Raw genomic sequence first — 22,761 nt, forward strand, 5'->3', positions numbered from 1 at the left:
CTTTCTCCCATGGTCCACTCTCGTCTCCAACCTTTTACCTTTCCCACCCACCTGGCTTCACCTACCCCCTAGCTACCCTCCTTCCCCCTCCCACCACCTTTTTATTCTGGTATCTTACCCCCTTCCTTTCCATCCTGCCGAAGATTTTCAGCCCTAAACAGCTTTTGTTTTCCTGGATGGTGACCTGCTGAGTTCCTCCTGCATTTTGTGTGTCCGGTATCCGCAGAACCTCCTGTGTTTTCAAATAGAAACTGGGTCAGGATTGGGTAGACGGAGTGGAAGGAAAGTCAGCTGATTATTAACTTGACGAGGAGGAAATCAGAGGTCCATGAGCCAGCCCTCATCAGGAGTGGAGAGGGTCAGTGTCTTTAACTGCCCCCGCGTTTTGATTCTGGAGGACCTGTCCTGGGCCCAGCATGTTAAGGGCAATCACGAAGAAAGCACGGCAGCATCTCTACTTCCTTAGGAGTTTCTGAAAGTTGTGATGTCTAAAACTTTGACAAACTTCTATGGGGGTGTGATGGAGGGTATATTGACTGGCTGCCATGGAAACACAGTACCCTCGAACATAAAATCCTACTAAAAGATACAACCCAGTCCATCTTGGGTGAAGTCCTCCCCACCGTTAAGCTCATCTGCATGGAGTGCTGTCGCAGGGTAGTGGCTCCACCATTAGGGACTCCCGCCACCCAGCCCGTGCTCCCTTCTCCCTGCTGCCTTCAGGAAGGAGGTACAGGAGCCTCAGGACCCACACCACCAGGTTCAGGAACAGTTATTACCCCTCAACAATCAGGAAGGAGGTACAGGAGCCTCAGGACCCACACCACCAGGTTCAGGAACAGTTATTACCCCTCAACAATCAGGAAGGAGGTACAGGAGCCTCAGGACCCACACCACCAGGTTCAGGAACAGTTATTACCCCTCAACAATCAGGAAGGAGGTACAGGAGCCTCAGGACCCACACCACCAGGTTCAGGAACAGTTATTACCACTCAGCCTTCAGGAAGGAGGTACAGGAGCCTCAGGACCCACACCACCAGGTTCAGGAACAGTTATTACCCCTCAACCGTCAGGAAGGAGATACAGAAGTCTCAGGACCCACACCACCAGGTTCAGGAACAGTTACCACCCCTCAACCATCAGGAAGAAGGTACAGGAGCCTCAGGACCCACACCACCAGGTTCAGGAACAGTTGTTAACCCTCAACCATCGGGAAGGAGGTACAGGAGCCTCAGGTCCCACACCTCCAGGTTCAGGAACAGTTATTACCCTTCAACCATCAGGAAGGAGGTACAGGAGCCTCAGGACTCACACCACCAGGTGCAGGGACAGTTATTACCCCTCAACCATCAGGAAGGAGGTACAGGAGCCTCAGGACTCACACCACCAGGTGCATGAACAGTTATTACCCCTCAGCCATCGGGGTCTTGAAACAAAGGGGATATCTTCACTCAACATCACTCGCCCCGTCACCAAAATGTCCCACAACCTGTGAACTCACTTTCAAGGACTCTTCATCTCTTGTTCTCACGTGTTTTGGTTATTCATTTTATTATCGTATTTGTGGTGTTTGTTGCCTTTTGCACACTGGTTGAATGCCCCAGTTGGTGCGATCTTTCATTAATTCTATTACGGATTCATTGGGTATGCCCGCAGCATAATGAATCACAGTGTTCTCTGAGATGTCACGTACATGCTTTGATATTAAATTTATTTAGAGCGATGAGGAACAGGGAGAGGGAACTGGGCTTTGATTTTTTTAATGGAGGCAAAGTGCCCCCAACATGGATGAGTTGTTTATACAATAAAAGGCAGTTCTAGTCATGATGGGAACTGAAAATATGGATAGGTTCCACCGCACCATCTGTCCCCTTCTATATCAGTACAGAGAATAGTACAGGCCTTTTGGTCCATGATGTTGTGCTAACCCTTTAACCTACTGAGATTGAATCAAACCTTCCGTCCCATGTGGCCCAACAGTTTTCATTCATCCATCTGGCTGTCTGTTACCCCTTGGGGCATCAGATTTCCCAGTTCAGTTCCAGCATCCTTTGTGAGAAAGTTTGTACATTCTACACAAGACCGCGTGGATATTCCGCCAGTCGAAAGACCTCTTAGTAGGTTAATTGCTCATTGTAAGCTGTTCTGTGATTAAATCACGGTGAAGTCGATGGTTTGCAGGGCAGTACATCTCACAGGGCCTGAAGAAGTGTTCTACAATATTATTATTAATCATGATATCTTATGGTTTGATTTTTTAAATTATTTAGACATAATTTTTAATGTCTAAGAAATTTAAAAAGCAAAATAAGAATTTGCATTGCGTCTGCTCTGTAACCGATTTTTTTTTTAACCCCACTCTCAAAAAGTTCAAAGAAAATTCATTTACATAAGACCATAGGAGATAGGAGCTGAATTAGGGCCCATCGAGTCTGCTTTGTCATTCCATTTCCCTCTCAGCCCACTTCTCCCCATAACCTTTCACATCCCGACTAATCAAGAACCTGTCAACCTCCACCTTAAATACACCCAGTGACTTGGCCTCCACAGCCACCTGTGGCAGTAAGTTCCACAGATTCACCACCCTCTAGCTAAAGAAATTCGTCTTTATCACCATTCTAAATGGACGTCCCTCTATCTGAGGTTGTGCCTTCTGGTTCTGGACTCCCCCACTGTAGGAAACATCCTCTCCACATCCACTCTATCTGTGCCCTCTGGTCCTAGACTCCCCCTCTGTAGGAAATATCCTCTCCACATCCACTCTATCTGTGTCCTCTGGTCCTAGACTCCCCCGCTACATCCACTATATCTAGGACCAGTCAGCACAGATAGAGTGGATGTGGAGAGGATGTTTCCTATAGTGGGGGAGTCTAGGACCAGAGGACCAGATAGGGTGGATGTGGAGAGGATGTTTCCTATAGTGGGGGAGTCTAGGACCAGAGGGCACAGATAGAGTGGATGTGTAGAGGATGTTTCCTACAGTGGGGGAGTCTAGGACCAGAGGACACAGATAGAGTGGGTGTGGAGAGGATGTTTCCTATAGTGGGGGAGTCTAGGACCAGAGGACACAGATAGAGTGGATGTGGAGAGGATGTTTCCTATAGTGGGGGGAGTCTTGGACCAGAGGACCAGATAGGGTGGATGTGGTGAGGATGTTTCCTATAGTGGGGGAGTCTCGGACCAGAGGACACAGATAGAGTGGATGTGGAGAGGATGTTTCCTATAGTGGGGGAGTCTAGGACCAGAGGACACAGATAGAGTGGATGTGTAGAGGATGTTTCCTACAGTGGGGGAGTCTAGGACCAGAGGACACAGATAGAGTGGATGTGGAGAGGATGTTTCCTATAGTGGGGGAGTCTAGGACCAGAGGACACAGATAGAGTGATGTGTAGAGGATGTTTCCTACAGTGGGGGAGTCTAGGACCAGAGGACACAGATAGAGTGGGTGTGGAGAGGATGTTTCCTATAGTGGGGGAGTCTAGGACCAGAGGACACAGATAGAGTGGATGTGGAGAGGATGTTTCCTATAGTGGGGGGAGTCTTGGACCAGAGGACCAGATAGGGTGGATGTGGTGAGGATGTTTCCTATAGTGGGGGAGTCTCGGACCAGAGGACACAACCACAGAATGCAGGGAAGTTCCTTTAGAACAGAGTTGAGGAGGAATTTCTTCAGTCAGAGGGTAGTGAATCTGGAATTCATTGCTGTGCAGGCCAAGTCACTGGTTATGTTCAGAGCGGAGGTTGATAGGTTCTTGATTAGTCGGGAGAGAAGGCAGGACATTGGGTTTGACAAGGGTAATAAATCAGCCGTGATGAGCTGGTAGAGCAGACTTGATGGGCCAAATGGCCCAATTCCACTCTGTGTCTGATGGTGGTGGGAATTATTTTCCAGTGACGACAACACATGGGAGCCAGAGGAAAACCTAGACTGTCCGGACCTCATCGCGGAATTCCTGCAGTCCCAGAAAATAGCGCACGACGGCGTGGATAAGTCAGAGGGGCCAAAGCGGAAAGCAGAGTCCGACACGGAAACCGAGGAGAGTAAAAACAAGAAGAAGAGGGAGGAGGTCAGTGAATGTGTCTTCTCTTCCATCTTTCACAGCCTGGCTGCAGGCAGGGATCAACCCTTTCACCGTCTTCCGTGGAGGAGTGGGGGTGGAATAGGGTAACTAACTTTGCTGTTGATTCCTGCAGTAAACCTCTCCCTCTAAGCTGTTGAAGCAAAGAGCATCTCTCAGTCCAGTATGTGTTGGCAAGCCATCCCCTCCCTCCCTCCCACTTGGCTGCTTCTCCTGACTTTTACTGTCACTGTTCTGGGGTCTGGACCGCCAAGCCTCCTACCGTTAACCGAGGGGTCCATGAACGCCAGTTTGGGAACCCCTGCCCTGACTCTTCCCTCCCGCATTCCCCTTAACTGTTCCATCGTCCGTGTGCCTGTCTGTAGTCTCTCTTTAATGTCCCTTATGTAGATGCCTCTGGCTCATTGTATGCACCCATCACCCTCTGTAAAGAAGCTTACCTCTTTCCCCCCAATTACCTTAAAACTATGCCCCCTTGTTTTAACCACTTCCACCCTGGGGGGGAAGTCTCTGGCTATTGGTCCTCTCCCTCTCCCTATCTATCTCTCCCCCTACCTACTTTTCTCTATCCCTACCTACCCCTCTCTCTCCCCCTACCTACTTTTCTCTGTCTCTACCTACCCCTTTCTCTCCCCTACCTCTCTCCCCACCTCCCTCTCCCTCCCTCACCTCTCCCCCTCCCTCTCCCCACTCTCCCCTCCCCCTCCCCTCCCTTCCCCTCTCCGTCCCTCTCCCCTCCCCCTCTCTCTACCCCTTCCCTCTCTCTCTCCCCCTCTATCAAGCCGCTGCTCACTCCAAAGAGGAAAGTCCTACGTCAGTCATCCTGTCCTCGTGTAAGAAGCGCTCCCTAATCCTGGTAAATCTCCTCTGCAGCCTCTTAAAAGAATTACACATCCTTACTGTATTGTGGCAACCAGAAACAAATACAATATTCTGCCTGTGGTTTGCCCAGGGCTTTATACAGCCGCATCATGGCTCCTGAACTCAGTCCCCTGGCCAACACACTGTACACCTTCTTAGCCTCCCTATTGACTTGCACAGCAACTTTGAAAGACCTTTGGCCACTTCTTCCACTGAGTTTGGGTGGGACTACAACTAGAGGTCATGGGTTAAGGGTGAAAGGTGAAATATTTTAGGGGACCTTGAGGGAAAACGTCTTCGCTCAGAGGGCAGTGAGAGTGTGGAACGAGTTGCTAGTGCATGAGGTGGATGTGAGCTCGTTTCAACGTTGAAGAGAAATTTGGAGGGGTACATGGACGGGAGGGGTATGGAGGGCTTCGGTCCCGGTGGGAGTAGGCCGTTTAAATGGACTAGATAGGCCAAAGGCCTTTTTCTATGCTGTTTTTATCTATGACCCCAAGATCCCTCTGTTCCACCACACTGTTACGACTCCTGCTGTTAACCTGGTACTCTGCCTTCAAGCTTCACCTCACAAAGTCAATCATTTCACACCGTTCAGGGTTGCAAACTCCATCTGCCACTTCTCGGCTCTGTGTCCTGTCACAGCCCCACTGTGACCCACGACAACCTTAAGCACTATCCACAAAGTTTGTGCTATGTAGAGACAGAGACTATGAGGCTCGCCCTGACAAACAGGGTGCTCAGCAGGCTGCAGCGTGCCCAGGTTGAAGATAACGTGTAACCTTTCCATTGGTTGTAAATCTGGTCAACTCCATCTCAGGCACTAGGCTACAAAGTACCCAGGACATCTTCAGGGAGCGGTGTCTCAGAAAGGCAGCGTCCATTATTAAAGACCTCCAGCACCCAGGGCATGCCCTTTTCTCACTGTTACCATCAGGTACTCTGCCATCAGGGAGGAGGTACAGGAGCCTGAAGACACACACTCAGCGATTCAGAATCTGCTTCTTCCCTTCTGCCATCGGGGAGGAGGTACAGGAGCCTGAAGGCACACACTCAACGATTCAGGAACAGCTTCTTCCCCTTTGCCATCAGGGAGGAGGTACAGGAGCCTGAAGACACACACTCAGCGATTCAGGAACAGCTTCTTCCCCTCTGCCATCAGGGAGGAGGTACAGGAGCCTGAAGACACACACTCAACGATTCAGGAACAGCTTCTTCCCCTCTGCCATCAGGGAGGTGGTACAGGAGCCTGAAGACACATACTCAACGATTCAGGAACAGCTTCTTCCCCTCTGCCATCAGGGAGGAGGTACATGAGCCTGAAGACACACACTCAACGATTCAGGAACAGCTTCTTCCCCTCTGCCATCAGGGAGGAGGTACAGGAGCCTGAAGGCACACACTCAACGATTCAGGAACAGCTTCTTCCCCTTTGCCATCAGGGAGGAGGTGCAGGAGCCTGAAGACACACACTCAGCGATTCAGGAACAGCTTCTTCCCCCTGCCATCAGGGAGGTGGTACAGGAGCCTGAAGACACACACTCAACGATTCAGGACTAGCTTCTTCCCCTCTGCCATCAGGGAGGAGGTACAGGGGCCTGAAGACACACACTCAATGATTCAGGAACAGCTTCTTCCCCTCTGCCATCAGGGAGGAGGTACAGGAGCCTGAAGACACACACTCAGCAATTCAGGAACAGCTTCTTCCCCTCTGCCATCAGGGAGGAGGTACAGGAGCCTGAAGACACAAACTCAACGATTCAAGAACAGCTTCTTCCCCTCTGCCGTCAGGGAGGAGGTACAGGAGCCTGAAGACACACACTCAGTGATTCAGGAACAGCTTCTTCCCCTCTGCCATCAGGGAGGAGGTACAGGAGCCTGAAGACACACACTCAGTGATTCAGGAACAGCTTCTTCCCCTCTGCCGTCAGGGAGGAGGTACAGGAGCCTGAAGACACACACTCAGTGATTCAGGAACAGCTTCTTCCCTTCTGCCATCAGGGAGGAGGTACAGGAGCCTGAAGACACACACTCAACGATTCAGGAACAGCTTCTTCCCCTCTGCCATCAGGGAGGAGGTATAGGAGCCTGAAGACACACACTCAGTGATTCAGGAACAGCTTCTTCCCCTCTGTCATCAGGGAGGTGGTACAGGAGCCTGAAGACACACACTCAACGATTCAGGACTAGCTTCTTCCCCTCTGCCATCAGGGAGGAGGTACAGGGGCCTGAAGACACACACTCAATGATACAGGAACAGCTTCTTCCCCTCTGCCATCAGGGAGGAGGTACAGGAGCCTGAAGACACACACTCAGCAATTCAGGAACAGCTTCTTCCCCTCTGCCATCAGGGAGGAGGTACAGGAGCCTGAAGACACAAACTCAACGATTCAAGAACAGCTTCTTCCCCTCTGCCGTCAGGGAGGAGGTACAGGAGCCTGAAGACACACACTCAGCAATTCAGGAACAGCTTCTTCCCCTCTGCCATCAGGGAGGAGGTACAGGAGCCTGAAGACACACACTCAACGATTCAGGAACAGCTTCTTCCCCTCTGCCATCAGGGAGGAGGTACAGGAGCCTGAAGACACACACTCAACGATTCAGGAACAGCTTCTTCCCGTCTGCCATCAGGGAGGAGGTACAGGAGCCTGAAGACACACACTCAACGATTCAGGAACAGCTTCTTCCCCTCTGCCATCAGGGAGGAGGTACAGGAGCCTGAAGACACACACTCAACGATTCAGGAACAGCTTCTTCCCGTCTGCCATCAGGGAGGAGGTACAGGAGCCTGAAGACACACACTCAACGATTCAGGAACAGCTTCTTCCCCTCTGCCATCAGGGAGTAGGTACAGGAGCCTGAAGACACACACTCAACGATTCAGGAACAGCTTCTTCCCCTCTGCCATCAGGGAGTAGGTACAGGAGCCTGAAGACACACACTCAACGATTCAGGAACAGCTTCTTCCCCTCTGCCATCAGGGAGGAGGTACAGGAGCCTGAAGACACACACTCAACGATTCAGGAACAGCTTCTTCCCCTCCGCCATCTGATTCCTAAATGGACTTCAAAGTTTTGGACACTAAATCACTTTTTTCTTAATATACAGTATTTCTGTTTTTCAACATTTTTAGTAATCTATTCAATATATGTAATTGATTTCCTTGTTTATTTATTATGATGTTTTATTTATTATTATGTTTTTCTCTCTGTTGGGTTATGTACTGCATTGACCTGCTGCTGCTGAGTTGACAAATTTCAGCACGCGCCGGTGGTGATGAGCTCCTCAAACTTCCTGTGGGTGGTCCTAGATCGACTGAGAGAACACAGGCAATCCCATCCAATCCCTGGTGTTGGGGCAGAAACTTCCTGTGGGTGGTCCTAGATCGACTGAGAGAACACAGGCAATCCCATCCAATCCCTGGTGTTGGGGCAGAAACTTCCTGTGGGTGGTCCTAGATCGACTGAGAGAACACAGGCAATCCCATCCAATCCCTGGTGTTGGGGCAGAAACTTCCTGTGGGTGGTCCTAGATCGACTGAGAGAACACAGGCAATCCCATCCAATCCCTGGTGTTGGGGCAGAAACTTCCTGTGGGTGGTCCTAGATCGACTGAGAGAACACAGGCAATCCCATCCAATCCCTGGTGTTGTGGCAGAAACTTCCTGTGGGTGGTCCTAGATCGACTGAGAGAACACAGGCAATCCCATCCAATCCCTGGTGTTGGGGCAGAAACTTCCTGTGGGTGGTCCTAGATCGACTGAGAGAACACAGGCAATCCCATCCAATCCCTGGTGTTGGGGCAGAAACTTCCTGTGGGTGGTCCTAGATCGACTGAGAGAACACAGGCAATCCCATCCAATCCCTGGTGTTGGGGCAGAAACTTCCTGTGGGTGGTCCTAGATCGACTGAGAGAACACAGGCAATCCCATCCAATCCCTGGTGTTGGGGCAGAAACTTCCTGTGGGTGGTCCTAGATCGACTGAGAGAACACAGGCAATCCCATCCAATCCCTGGTGTTGGGGCAGAAACTTCCTGTGGGTGGTCCTAGATCGACTGAGAGAACACAGGCAATCCCATCCAATCCCTGGTGTTGGGGCAGAAACTTCCTGTGGGTGGTCCTAGATCGACTGAGAGAACACAGGCAATCCCATCCAATCCCTGGTGTTGGGGCAGAAACTTCCTGTGGGTGGTCCTAGATCGACTGAGAGAACACAGGCAATCCCATCCAATCCCTGGTGTTGGGGCAGAAACTTCCTGTGGGTGGTCCTAGATCGACTGAGAGAACACAGGCAATCCCATCCAATCCCTGGTGTTGGGGCAGAAACTTCCTGTGGGTGGTCCTAGATCGACTGAGAGAACACAGGCAATCCCATCCAATCCCTGGTGTTGGGGCAGAAACTTCCTGTGGGTGGTCCTAGATCGACTGAGAGAACACAGGCAATCCCATCCAATCCCTGGTGTTGGGGCAGAAACTTCCTGTGGGTGGTCCTAGATCGACTGAGAGAACACAGGCAATCCCATCCAATCCCTGGTGTTGGGGCAGAAACTTCCTGTGGGTGGTCCTAGATCGACTGAGAGAACACAGGCAATCCCATCCAATCCCTGGTGTTGGGGCAGAAACTTCCTGTGGGTGGTCCTAGATCGACTGAGAGAACACAGGCAATCCCATCCAATCCCTGGTGTTGGGGCAGAAACTTCCTGTGGGTGGTCCTAGAGGACGTTGTAGATCGACTGAGAGAACACAGGCAATCCCATCCAATTGGGGCAGGCAGGCTCGACCTTGGGTTGGAAGAGACAATCGGAAAGGCATAATAGTTGAGGTTATTTGGCCCCTCGAGGCTGCTCCACCTTTCCACCGTGGCTGATCTGTTATCCCTCTCAACCCCGTCCTCCTACCTTTGACGCCCTGACTGACCAAAACCCAAATCAAACCCCGGCTTTAAATCTACCCAGCGACTTGGTCTCCGCAGCATTCTCCACGGTTCCACCGCCCTCTGGCTGGAGAAATTCCTCCTCGTCTCTGTTCTAAAGGGACGTCCCTCTACACTGAGGGCACTCAACTTGTTCGGCAGATGGATCCAAGGCGCAGTTGGTGCGCCAGTCTGTCCAGGGCGTTTGAACGTGCATGTGGGATTCGTTGAGCTGGGCGGTAATCAGAGAGGCCCCTGGACCCAACTCGACTGTTCCAGCCAGCTTGTCTGTCAATAGACAATAGGTGCAGAAGTAGACCATTCGGCCCTTCGAGCCTGCACCGCCATGGCTGATCATCTACTATCAATACCCGGTTCCTGCCTTGTCCCCATATCCCTTGATTCCCCTATCCATAAGATACCTATCTAGCTCCTTCTTGAAAGCATCCAGAGAATTGGCCTCTGAGGCAGTGCATTCCAGACCCCCACAACTCTCTGGGAGAAGAAGTTTTTCCTTAACTCTGTCCTAAATGACCTACCCCTTATTCTCAAACCATGCCCTCTGGTACTGGACTCTCCCAGCATCTGGAACATATTTCCTGCTTCTATCTTGTCCAATCCCTTAATAATCTTATATGTTGCAATCAGATCCCCTCTCAATCTCCTTAATTCCAACCTGTCTGGGCTGGTGCCAATGCCTGCATTCTGGTCTGTATCCCTGTAAAAGAGGAGTTCCCAACCTGGTCCGCAAAAACCTTGATTAGAGGTAGGGGTCCGTGGCATAAAAAATGATTGGAAAGCCCCACCCTAGACGTTTCCAATCCAGGTGGCTGTTCAGACGCATTTGAAGCTTTGTAATTGTACAAAGTTCAAGGTAAACTTATTATCAAACTACGTCTGTGTTACTGTACCAGGAGGCTTCTGTTGGTTGGGGTCGACCGTAGGTGTTCCATCTCAGCTATCTAGATGCGCAAAGAGGCCTGGGCAGTATGATATCAAGAGCAAGCTGTTGCCCGTGTAGCAGGCTCCCCCCTCTCCATGAACCCCAAGGGACGGCAGAGGCTGATAAAGTTTGGTACCGACCAACGGTGTTGCAGGAGTTGCCTGAGAATGGGTGCAGCCGCAAGGCAGCAGAGGTTTGAGATCAGAATTTTCCTTCTGAGTGAGCTGCCAGCCACGGCTGACGTGGCCCCATCTGCCCAAAGGCACTGGTGACCCGCCTTTGTCCCTTCTGTCAGTAGAAACGGTTCTGCCAGGCTTAGTAGCTGAGCCACAGGTGAAGGCCGGGAGCTGGACTCAGTTGTCAGAGGCTGTTTGAGACGCACACCGTTGGGAGAATTTAATAGGTAATGGGAGCTTGTCCCCATTACCACCCCCCAGCTATAACAACCTTAAAGAACGAACCGTACCATACTACCCTGAGATTCATATTCTTACAGGAAAGAATATAGTTTTACAGAAAGCTATACATAAAAAAGACGGACAAAAGCCAGTGTGCAAAAGAAGGCAAACTATAACATAAGTAGTACTGAGGACACAAGTTGTAAGTGAATCTGTAGATCATAGAATCGATCCCGAGTTGAGGTGATTGAAGTTCGCCACCCTGGTTCAGGAGCCTAGTGGCTGAGGCGTGATAACTGTTGCTGAACCTTTACCACCTTCCTGACGGCAGCAGCGAGAAGAGAGCATGCCCTATAGTCGGTGGGGGTCCCTGATGACGGGCGCTGCTTCCCCCTGCAACAGTGTTTCACAGAGTGCCGCTGATGATCTCCAGCGCCGTCTCGGCTTGCGATCTTGTACCACCTCCTCTGGGAGCTTGTTCTTGAGCTTGTTACACCTTGTGTCTGGAAAAGCTTACCCTTCATATCCCCTTTCCCCGCTCGCCTTAAACCTGGAGCCCCTGGTTCTAGACTCCCCTATCCTGGAAAACACGCTGTGACTATTTACCTTGTCTCTGCCCCTTGTAATGTTCTCACTTGTTTCTCCGCTGTAGTCCTCTGTGTCAGCTTGATTGTGGATTTCTTGCTTGGCCATGGTCAGTGTTGTTGAACCAAGTTACCAGAGAAAAGTACTGCTAGATACGAAGCAGCCTCTTTATTCGACAGAACAAGCTATGGCAGGCAGCATAGGGAGACGCTTTGGGTGGAAAACCTGGCCCTGACACCACACTGCATTTAATGTGCTAAAACTAAAAGAAAATTCAGGGCAATTCATGCAAGTCCATATTTACAAGGCTTCCTTTGAATTACCTGTAAAAGTTTCAAATGCCTGGTTCTTCCCAGCATCACACCCAAAATAAGTGTTAATTATTGCATCCAAGCAGTGGGATGCCGGCTGGGTTCAGACCGTCTGTTAAAGTGCCTGTTTCCTGGCCTGCATTGTCAATTGTAACCCCTCAGGTTCGGTCAGCGGGGTTAAGTCTAGGGAAGGCAGTCACTGGCCCCGCTAAACATGTGAAATTTGAGGTACAAACCCTCCTGCTGCTGCGGATGCTGCATGACATGTCGCCCTGTCGCAAACCGGCACCACGAAATAACAGACAGTACACCGTATGCAATTAAACGATCTCGTTTTATAGTCCTTAATCTGACTGAAGGGTTAGTCGAGAAAAACGAATTAGGAAAAGGGCCCGTTTTAATGAAACGGTCTAAAGTGCGCAAGTTGGAGCTCAACAGTTTCTCTTCCGCCGGTGCTCCATCGATTTCCCTGGGCTCCATCGACTCCTGGCCCCGCTCCTCCTCTCTATGAACTCTCCATTCTGGCATCTTCCCTCTCCATCGCCCGCCAAATGTCAGCCCCAGATTCCCCCCCCCCGGGGTCAGGCACCCGGCACGAAAGCACCCTCCCCTCATCAGACGGCCCACACTCCCAAGCACCCGTTACCTCTAACCGATAACCCAAACACTGCTTCCACGGAAAGACAGTGAAACCTTTCCCAGGGTGTTACACGGTGCAGATTCGGATCTGAAGAATAGTGTTAATCGCTACGTGCGCTAACTACCCCCCCCCCCCAGCAAAAATCGCTCTGACGGTCAGATGTGCCCGTCACCCACTGAGCTCTCGTCTGTTTCCCTCCCAGCAAGAGAAGCCAAGAGGTTTTGCCCGAGGGCTGGAGCCAGAGCGGATTATCGGGGCGACGGATTCGAGTGGAGAGCTCATGTTCCTCATGAAGTGGTGAGTGGCTGATTTCCCACCCACCCCCATTCCAATTTGTTTGGATTTAGGTTAGATTATACTGCAAAATGCATTGGTTTGCATCATCCTTTTTAATTTCGCCACATGGCCGGGGGTTGGGGTAGGTGTCGCTAACAACGCAGTGGTGCCCACGACTCGCTAACCCTGACCAGTACCGCCTTTGGAATGGGGTTCACAGACCCAAGCTCTGTGAATGAATTATCCCCAGCGCGCGAGGGCCACACACAGGGGAGCGCGGCTCTACCTGCAAGGGATCTGGCTTGTCCAGATACCGGAAATCTCAAAAAAAGAAAGCCACGTTGAACACGGCGCCATGCACAGAGCTGTTGGGGACCATCTACAGAGGGAAATAAACAGCAAATGTTTTGGGCCAAGTCCTTTCGTCAACCTCAATCTCTCCAACCTCCGGTAGTTTTCTCCACCCTTCTCTCCCTTCCCATTCCCCATTCGGGCTCCCCTCTGGCCCCTTCTCCGCTCCTCACTTCCCTTGGGTGAACCTCCTCTTTCCCTTTCCCCCATGGGTCCTCTCTCCTCTCCTGTCAGATTCCTCCCCCTTCAGCCCTTTAACTTTTCCACCTATCACCTCCCAGCTTCTCGCTTCACCCAGCACCTACCAGCTTGAACTACAACCCACCACCCCCACGTTCTTATTCCAGCTTCAAACAGTCAGATCAAAAGCATCTGTGTGTGGGGGGAGAGAGAGTGTGTTCAAATTTGAGGTCTGGAACCTTGCATAAGAAGTGAGAAACAAGGTTGGGGGGGGGATGTGGAATGATGGCTGATAAAGAGGAAATTTCTGTATTGGGGTGAATTAACGGAGCTGTTCCAGCTTTGTGTGTGTAATATGTTGGTAACATTTTCTGTTTCTGTCGTGTCCTGTTGTCCAATTGTCCGGAAGAGATCCACAAGAAGAACCCCAAGTGAAAGGCTAAATGTATGAGGAGTATTTGATGGCTCCTGGACCTGTACTCGCTGGAGTTTAGGAAGAGTGATGGGGGCGGGATCTCATTGAAACGTATTGAGTATTGAAAGGTCTGGATAAAAGGTATTTTTCTAATAGAGGGGGAATCTAGGACCAGTGGGCATCTCCTCAGAATAGAGAGGCGGTTCTTTAGCCAGAGGATGGTGAGCCTGTGGAGTTTGCTGCCGCAGGTGGCCGTGGAGGCCAAGTCATTGGGTGTATTTAAAGGGGAAGGTTGATAGGTTCTTGATTGATCGGGGCATCGAAGGAGACAAGGCAGGAGAATGGGGTTGAGAGAGATAATAAATTGGCCATGATGGAGCAGACTGGATGGGCTGAATGGCCTTAATCCTACTGCTGTGTTTTATTGTCTAATCCAGGGGTTCCCATCCTTTTCTATGCCACGGGCCAAAACCTTTAAGCAAGAACTGGGAACCCCTGGTGGAATCAGAAGCGTGAAGACAAGTCAGGGATACCTGGTAGACGGGGCCAGCTCTCATACAAACGGCGAGTTATCAAAGATTGTATGGTTCAAGATAGACTGCAGCAGGCCAGATAGATGGTGTGGAGTGGCTTACTACCCGCTTCTTTGTCGCACATTCACTTCATCTTCACATTCACTTACAGCAAATCAATTCAACAAACCCACCACCCTCGGACTAAAGAAATTCCACATCTCTGTTCTAAAAGGGCGTCCTTGTATTCTGAAGCTGTAACCACCAGTCCTAGACTCCCCCACTACAGGAAACATCCTCTCCACATCCACTCTATCTGTTTCCTCTGGTCCTAGACTCCCCCACTATAGGAAACATCGTCTCCACATCCACTCTATCTGTGTCCTCTGGTCCTAGACTCCCTCACTATAGGAAACATCCTCTCCACATCCACTCTATCTGTGTCCTCTGGTCCTAGACTCCCCCACTATGGGAAACATCCTCTCCACATCCACTCTATCTGTGTCCTCTGGTCCTAGACTCCCCCACTATGGGAAACATCCTCTCCACATCCACTCTATCTGTTTCCTCTGGTCCTAGACTCCCCCACTATAGGAAACATCCTCTCCACATCCACTCTATCTGTGCCCTCTGGTCCTGGACTCCCCCACTGTGGGAAACATCCTCTCCACATCCACTCTATCTGTGTCCTCTGGTCCTAGACTCCCTCACTATAGGAAACATCCTCTCCACATCCACTCTATCTGTGTCCTCTGGTCCTAGACTCCCTCACTATAGGAAACATCCTCTCCACATCCACTCTATCTGTGTCCTCTGGTCCTAGACTCCCCCACTGTGGGAAACATCCTCTCCACATCCACTCTATCTGTGTCCTCTGGTCCTAGACTCCCCCACTACAGGAAACATCCTCTCCACATCCACTCTATCTGTGTCCTCTGGTCCTAGACTCCCTCACTATAGGAAACATCCTCTCCACATCCACTCTATCTGTGTCCTCTGGTCCTAGACTCCCCCACTACAGGAAACATCCTCTCCACATCCACTCTATCTGTGTCCTCTGGTCCTAGACTCCCTCACTATAGGAAACATCCTCTCCACATCCACTCTATCTGTGTCCTCTGGTCCTAGACTCCCCCACTACAGGAAACATCGGTGCTGACAATGGAGAGGGTTCAAAGGAGGTTCACAATGATTATTCCAGAATTGAAAGGGTTACCATATGAAGAACATTTGATTATTCTGGAACTGTAGTCACTGCAATTCAGAAAAATAAGGGTGATTTATTGAATTATGAGAGGCTAGGTAGTGGATGTGGAGAGGATGTTTCCTATAGTGGGGGAGTCTAGGACCAGAGGACACAGATAGAGTGGATGTGGAGAGGATGTTTCCTATAGTGAGGGAGTCTAGGACCAGGGGACACAGATAGAGTGGATGTGGAGAGGATGTTTCCTATAGTGAGGGAGTCTAGGACCAGAGGACACGGACAGAGTGGATGTGGAGAGGATGTTTCCTACAGTGGGGGGAGTCTAGGACCAGAGGACACAGATAGAGTGGGTGTGGAGAGGATGTTTCCTATAGTGGGGGAGTCTAGGATCAGAGGGCACAGATAGAGTGGATGTGGAGAGGATGTTTCCTATAGTGGGGGAGTCTAGGACCAGAGGGCACAGATAGAGTGGATGTGGAGAGGATGTTTCCTATCGTGGCGGAGTCTAGGACCAGAGGACACAACCTCAGAATAGAGGGGCCATCATTTAGAACAGAGATGAGGGGGAATTTCTTTAGCCAGAGGGTTGGGAATCTGTGGAATTTGTTGTCACAGACGGCTGCGGAGACCATGTTACCGGGTTCAGTTGAAGCAGAATTGATTAGTTGGGCCATGAAAGGTTATGTGGGGAAGGCAGGATATTGATGTTGAGAGGGAGATGGGCCAAAGGTCCTAATTCATCTCCAGTATCTTACGGTTAGCATCACGTTACTCAAAAAAACAATCTTATCAAAGTTCCGAAGAACCTTGGCCCGAATGTCGAATTCCTCCAGCATTTTTTTTTTGGTGTTGTTTTGGATTTCCAGCATCTGCAGAGTTTCTCGTGTTTGTCCTCTTACCTGTTCCATTGTTTCGCACAGTGCGCTCCATCACGCCCTCTCCGTCCAGCACGAACTGCTTTCTCTCCCAGATCAGAGGAAGGCTGCCAGATTGAAACCGGGGCACAAAGAGATTCTGCAGGCGCTGAGAACCTTCAGTGGCGCACATAAAAAACGGGGGGAAGAGGGTTGAGATTTACTCCCTCCTCTATCCCATTTTCCGTTTCGTTCCTGGGACACGAGGATCGTCTCGTCCCTACAGGGCCTTCAGCAGTCTGATTATCAGCACAAAATGCTGGAGGAACTCAGCAGGCCAGGCAGCAGCTAGGGAAATGAATAAACAGTCAACGTTTCGGCCTGAGGCCCTTATGCAGGACTGGAAAGGCAGGGGCACGAGGCTGGAATAAGTACGTGGTGGGGGGGGAGGAGTACTAGGTAACAGGTGAGACCAGGTGAGAGTGGAAGATGTGTCGGTGAGTGAGGGGAAGAGGACAGGCTGACAGATAATAAGTGAGACCAGGTGAGGGGGAAGGTGTTTGGATGGGAGAAGGGGTAGTGAGGTAAGAAGCTGGGAGGTGGTCAGTTGAAGAAGAAGGAATCCTGACAGGAGAGAAGAGAGGACCCGGGGAGAAAGGGACTGGAAGTGTGGTGGCACTTGTGAGCACAAAGTCACCAGTTTGATTTGGCACAAAGGCGCATTTTGCTGTGTGTGTTTCGATGCGCATGTGACAATTAACGCTAATTTCTCCCCCTCGCTCTCCTGCACCTTCTCCCTTCCTTTCCAGCCCTGAAGAAGGGCCTCGACCCAAAATGTCGACTGCTTTTTCCCCTCCATGGACGCTGCCTGACCCGCTGAGATTCTCCAGCATTGTGTGTGCGTGTGTGTTGCTCCAGACTTACAGCATCTGCAGAATCGCCTCCTCCTCCCTTTCCCGAGGACGTTGCTGCCTCCTGACCTGCTGAGTCCCTCCAGCGTTTCGTGTGCAGTAAGACTCGCTGGGCAGAAGGGCCTGTTTCGGTGCTGTGTGACTCTAATCCTGAGCCCCCTGTGGCACACGGTCTTTGCGTTTTTGAAACCTGCCCCTAACAGTGGTGTTCTGCCCTGCAGGAAGAACTCCGACGAGGCTGACCTGGTGCCGGCGAAAGAGGCGAACGTGAAGTGCCCCCAGGTGGTAATCTCTTTTTACGAGGAGCGCCTAACGTGGCACTCGTACCCGACCGAGGAAGAGGAGAAAAAGGAGGAGAAGTAACTGGGCTCGAGGGGCTCACAGAAAAAAAACAAACACACAAGACACTCACACACACACACACACACACACACACACACACACACACACACACACACACACACACACACACACACACACACACACACACACACACTCACACACACACACACACACTCACACACACACACACACACACACACCTCCCCTTTAACACTTCACACGATGAGAAAAAGAATAATCCTGACATGTCCAGAAGTGGTTTTCCCTTGTACAGATGTAAAGTTTTCAAGACATTACTTTGTAGTTCATTTCGGACATAATATCATCGTCTCTGATAGGGAGAGCGGGCAGGTTGTTTTTTTTAAAAATCCAGCAGGAGTTTCTCGAATTCCGTTATATTTTTCTCTCCAGGTCTTGGGTATAACAACTGATCGTAGCAGCCAGTGAATTGTAGATTAGTTGCCTTGGCTTGTAGAACGTTTGTGGGGTGCCGACTGGAGTCGGAGGCTCTCCTTGTTCGATGTTGAGTGTCGTTCCCTCCCCGCCCCTCCTTTTCCATTGCGCGTTCTTGGATACGAGAAGCGACTCGCGCATTTTAGAAAACTCCCCGGTGGGACTGGGAAGGCGGCGGGACCCAGCAGTTCCCGCCGCTGGAATGCCTCTCTGCCCCCCCTTAAACCCTGCCTTCCCTCTGGTGGTGTCCACGCGAAAGGCCAAGGGGCTGCCTGCTGCTACCCCAACCAACCTGCGGGACGTTTGTTAACGTACGCTGCCTCCTTTCCCCTCACTTCTCTCTCTGTCTCCATTCTTCAGTCGTGTTTCCGTTGTAGTGAAAGACACAGCTTCTGTTCGACCCTCCCTGCTTTAAGGCCTGGAAGTACAGTTTAGTGGTGGCGGGGGGGGGGGCTCAGTCTTCATTCGTCTCTGAGGCTGTTAACAGCCTTCTGTCTGTTACTTCAGGTGTTGTCATGCTCCAGAGCCCCTCCATCCTCGCCCCGCGCCCCCCGTTGGACTTGGATTAACCCCTACCTGCCTATTCTCTGCAGCATGTGAGCTTCAGACACTCGGTGACTGGGTCCGTGAGCAGGATGGAGGCAAAGTGCTGGCTGAACCAAGGATGTGCCAGTCTGCGACGGACGTGATGAATCAGTGTTTTCAGTTGTAAGCAACTCTTCTCCCACCCCCCCCCCCCCCCCCCACCAAGGTTCACATCCCAACCATCTCTCTCGTGTCCCAGCCTCTTCCTCCAGTATTTTCTGCTTGTTACAGTCACGATGGGGCAGGTTGTGTCTCCCCTCCCGTCAGCAGCCGTTGAGAGAATGAGCTCTGACAAACCCCCCCCCCCCCCCCACTTCATTTTGATGCAGCAGCACAGAGCAAGGCCAGAGAGCTCGGAGGCTCTGTGGGTCCCCCCCAAGGGGTTGTTGCACACGTTCTGGGAGCGACAGCTGCCCGGGCATCTCACCCAGCCCCAGATTACATCTGATTATGGACAGCAGTTTCTGGTTTGATAGAAACCCCCCCCCCCCCCCCCAATCTTCTTGCTAAATCTACCTGCGGCAGGGAGGAGGGAAGACGGCCATCTTACCGGTTTGCGTTTTTCTCTCATCCCTGCCGGCTGCCCAGAAATGATCCCCCAGAGCCGGTAGCAGTCGCAGATCAAGCTGAAAGGTGTACGTTTATTCTCTCTGCAATATTCTGCTTTTTTGAAACAGTGGAGGGCTGAGGGTAGGTTTTGCGCTTCCGGGGAGACCTTGGGGTGGGGGGGGGGGGGGAGAGAGAGGGAGCGGAGAGGTTTAGGCCGCCTACTGTTAGTTCAGGTTGGCGGAGTGGGAGAGACTTTCTTCATTTGGTATTCTGGAAGTCCATTGCCCGCGCACAGCAGAAGTATTGATTTGACAGTGTTCCGGTGTTATTGCAGTAAGACCGATTATAATGTGCTCTGTAGTACTTTTTAAACAGGATGGGGAGGGAGGGGGGGAATATATTTGTGTCTGAGGTATTTGTGGAAGGAAGTGGCAGAAGCTGGGGGATTGAAGTGTTAATGTCACTTTCCTAGCTTTCATCCGTTGGAGCCCTTCTGCCCCGTTCACATTTGCTCTTCAGGTGTTGTCTTTTAGAGGGGAGAACTGATTTTAGCTGGTTTTAAAGGATCTGTTTTTTGTAGAATTCCTACCGAGTATTGTGATAAACTGATTCTGCAGCTCTGCACCGTGCGTGTGCCGACGAACGCGCGCACAAATATTATTGTGTAATAAAACGGACAAAAAGAATAACCCCTTTCTCAGCGGCGTCTTCCGTCCTTCCAGCTGGCAGAGTAATCAGAATCGGGTTTAAAGTTCACGGGCAGGATTAGCGCCGAGTGGGGCCTTTCCTCCCTTTCCTTGCAGCTGTGCTGTCCCAGCAAGCCCCCAACCTCCCCGACAAGACCCGGTACGTCTTTGGAGGGCGGGAAGAAACACGCATTCTGTGGGGTGGACCCACAGACCGCACCAGAGCCGAACTCTGAACTCCAGCACACCTTGAGCTGGAAAAGTTCCGCGCTAACCACCACACCACTGTGGGTTTATCGCTGACACATTGTGAAATCTTGCGGAGGCAGCGTATTGCAAAACATCATAATAAAAACCATAAGTAACAAGAAGTGTACACATCGCTGGCCGGTGGTGTAGTGGCATCAGCACTGGACTTTGAGATGAGCGGCTCCAGGTTCGAATCCCACCGCCTCCCTTATGCGCTTTCCATCCGCGCTGGGTTGAGCGTCGAGCCGGGAACTCGGCCTCGTAAAATGCCAGAGGCACAGCAAGGTTGCCCCAGTGAGGTGCGGGAGGGTGTTAGTAAATGGGTAATAAATACTTCATTTATAATGTACAATACAATGTCACAGTAACATTACAAATATTAGAAGAGAAATTTTTTTTACAAATAGAAAATGAGTTACCTCTAACGGAGTGGGGCGGTTATCACTTCCCCGGCTACAGGTTGACTCATTATGGAGCCTGATGTCCGAGGGTAAGAATGGCCTCATTTCGTGCTCTTTGGAGCAGCGCAGTTGTCTCAGTCTGTTACTGAAAGTGCTCCCCTGTTCGGCCAAGGTGGCACGCAGAGGGTGAGGAACGTTGTCCAGAATTGCCAGGGTTTTCCGGAGGGTCCTTTGTTCTATCACAGCCCCCAGTGTGTCCAGTTTGACTCCTGTAACAGAGCCGGCCTTTCTAATCAGTTTATTGAGCCTGTTAGCATCATCCGTGTTGATGCCATTGCCCCAGCTCACCACCGCACAGTGATTGTACTGGTGACAACAGACTGGTAGAACGTGTGAAGGAGAGGCCTGCACCCTCCAAAGGACCTCAGTCTCCTCGGGAAGTCGAGGCGACTCTGGCCCTTCTTGTACACTGTGTTGGTGCTCCACTCAAGCCTGCCATTCAGGTGCCCCCCCAAAAGAGTAAAATAAAGTTGTGAGGTAGCGTTCATGGGTGCAGTGTCCATTCAGAAATCGGCAGAGGGGAAGAAGCTGTTCCTGAATCGCTGAGTCTGTGTATTCAGGCTCCTGTACCCCCTCTCTGATGGCGGAGGGGAAGAAGCTGTTCCTGAATCGTTGAGTGTGTGTCTTCAGGCTCCTGTACCCTCTCCCTGATGGCAGAGGGGAAGGAGCTGTTCCCGAATCGTTGAGTGTGTGTCTTCAGGCTCCTGTACCTCCTCCCTGATGGCTGAGGGGAAGAAGTTGTTCCTGAATCACTGAGTGTGTGTCTTCAGGCTCCTGTACCTCCTCCCTGATGGCAGAGGGGAAGAAGCTGTTCCTGAATCGCTGAGTCTGTGTCTTCAGGCTCCTGTACCCCCTCCCTGATAGTAGCAACGAGAAGAGGGCATGTCCTGGGTGATGGGGAATGGGAATAAGCTGCAGAAAGTTGGGAATTCAGTCACTGAATCAAGGTTTAGAGTGCTTGGTACAGGCAGCCAGAATTAAGTGGTTAATTCTTCATTTTCAAAGTTCAAGAAAACTTATCAAGGTACGTGGCGTCCCCTCAGTGTGGTACACCTGTACATCGCATCAATGCAAAACCCAATCAGCCAGTTGTGTGGCGCCAACTCAATGCATTAAACACATTGTTCAGGCCAAACAGAGTTGGGAAGAAATGTGATCTGAGTGACTGAGCGTGGAATGATGGCTGGTGGTCCGGATGTTTCAGAAACCGCTCAGCTCCTGCCATTTTCACAGACAAGTTCACAGAGAGTGGTGCAAAGCAAAAAAAAAAACAGCCAATGAGCAGCAGTTCTGTGGGCGAAACCCCCTTGTTAATAATGTGAGAGGTCAGAGAAGAACCCCAGGGCTCTGAAAGAGGTGGCTGGGGAGATTGTAGACTCATTGGTAGTGATCTTTCAAGAATCAATAGGTTCTGGGGGGGCTGGAAAATTGCAAATGCCACTCCACTCTTCCAAGAAGGGAGAGAGGCTGAAGAAAGGAAATCATAGACCAGTTAGCCTGACCTCAGTGGTGGGAAGGTGTTGGAGTCAATTGTTTAGGTTGAGGTCTCAGGGCACATGATAAAATAGGTCACAGCATAGTTTCCTCAAGGGAAAATCTTGCCTAACAAATCTGTTTGAATTCTTTGACGAAGTAACAAGCAGGATAGACAAAAGGAGAATAGGTTGATGATGTGTACTTGGATTTCCAGAAGGGCTTTGACACGGTGCCACGCACGCGGCTGCTTAACGAGCTATGAGCCCATGGTATTGCAGGAAAGATTCCAGTATGGAATCTAATTGGCAGGAGGCAAAGAGTGGGAATAAGGGGAGCCTGTTATGGCTGGCTGCCGGTGACTAGTGTTCCACAGGGGTTGGTGTTGGGACCACTTTTTAAGATTTGGATAGCGTAATAGTTGGCTTTGTGACCAAGTTTGCTGATGGTATGAAGATAGGTGGAGGGGCAGGTAGTGTTGAGGGAGCAGGGAGACTGCTGAAGGATGAGGAGAATGGGCAAAGAAGTGGC

The 22,761-nt window shown here is 50.9% G+C and overlaps 1 protein-coding gene across 2 annotated transcripts in view; it reads left to right on the top strand.

The window, feature by feature from the left end:
- The window catches only part of LOC132385591 (chromobox protein homolog 1), a 64,254-nt gene extending 46,317 nt beyond the window's left edge, over positions 1-17,937 (top strand). For both annotated transcript variants that reach the window (XM_059957763.1, XM_059957764.1), the window contains exons 3-5: positions 3,893-4,067; positions 12,932-13,026; positions 17,654-17,937. In XM_059957763.1, the coding sequence (XP_059813746.1) occupies positions 3,893-4,067; positions 12,932-13,026; positions 17,654-17,795 (412 nt within the window). In that variant the 3' untranslated portion in view covers positions 17,796-17,937. The remainder of the gene's footprint in view (positions 1-3,892; positions 4,068-12,931; positions 13,027-17,653) is intronic.
- The last annotated feature ends 4,824 nt before the right edge of the window (positions 17,938-22,761 follow it).

Source organism: Hypanus sabinus (genome assembly GCF_030144855.1).
Source record: "Hypanus sabinus isolate sHypSab1 chromosome X1 unlocalized genomic scaffold, sHypSab1.hap1 SUPER_X1_unloc_12, whole genome shotgun sequence".
In the NCBI taxonomy this organism is placed as follows: Eukaryota; Metazoa; Chordata; class Chondrichthyes; order Myliobatiformes; family Dasyatidae; genus Hypanus; species Hypanus sabinus.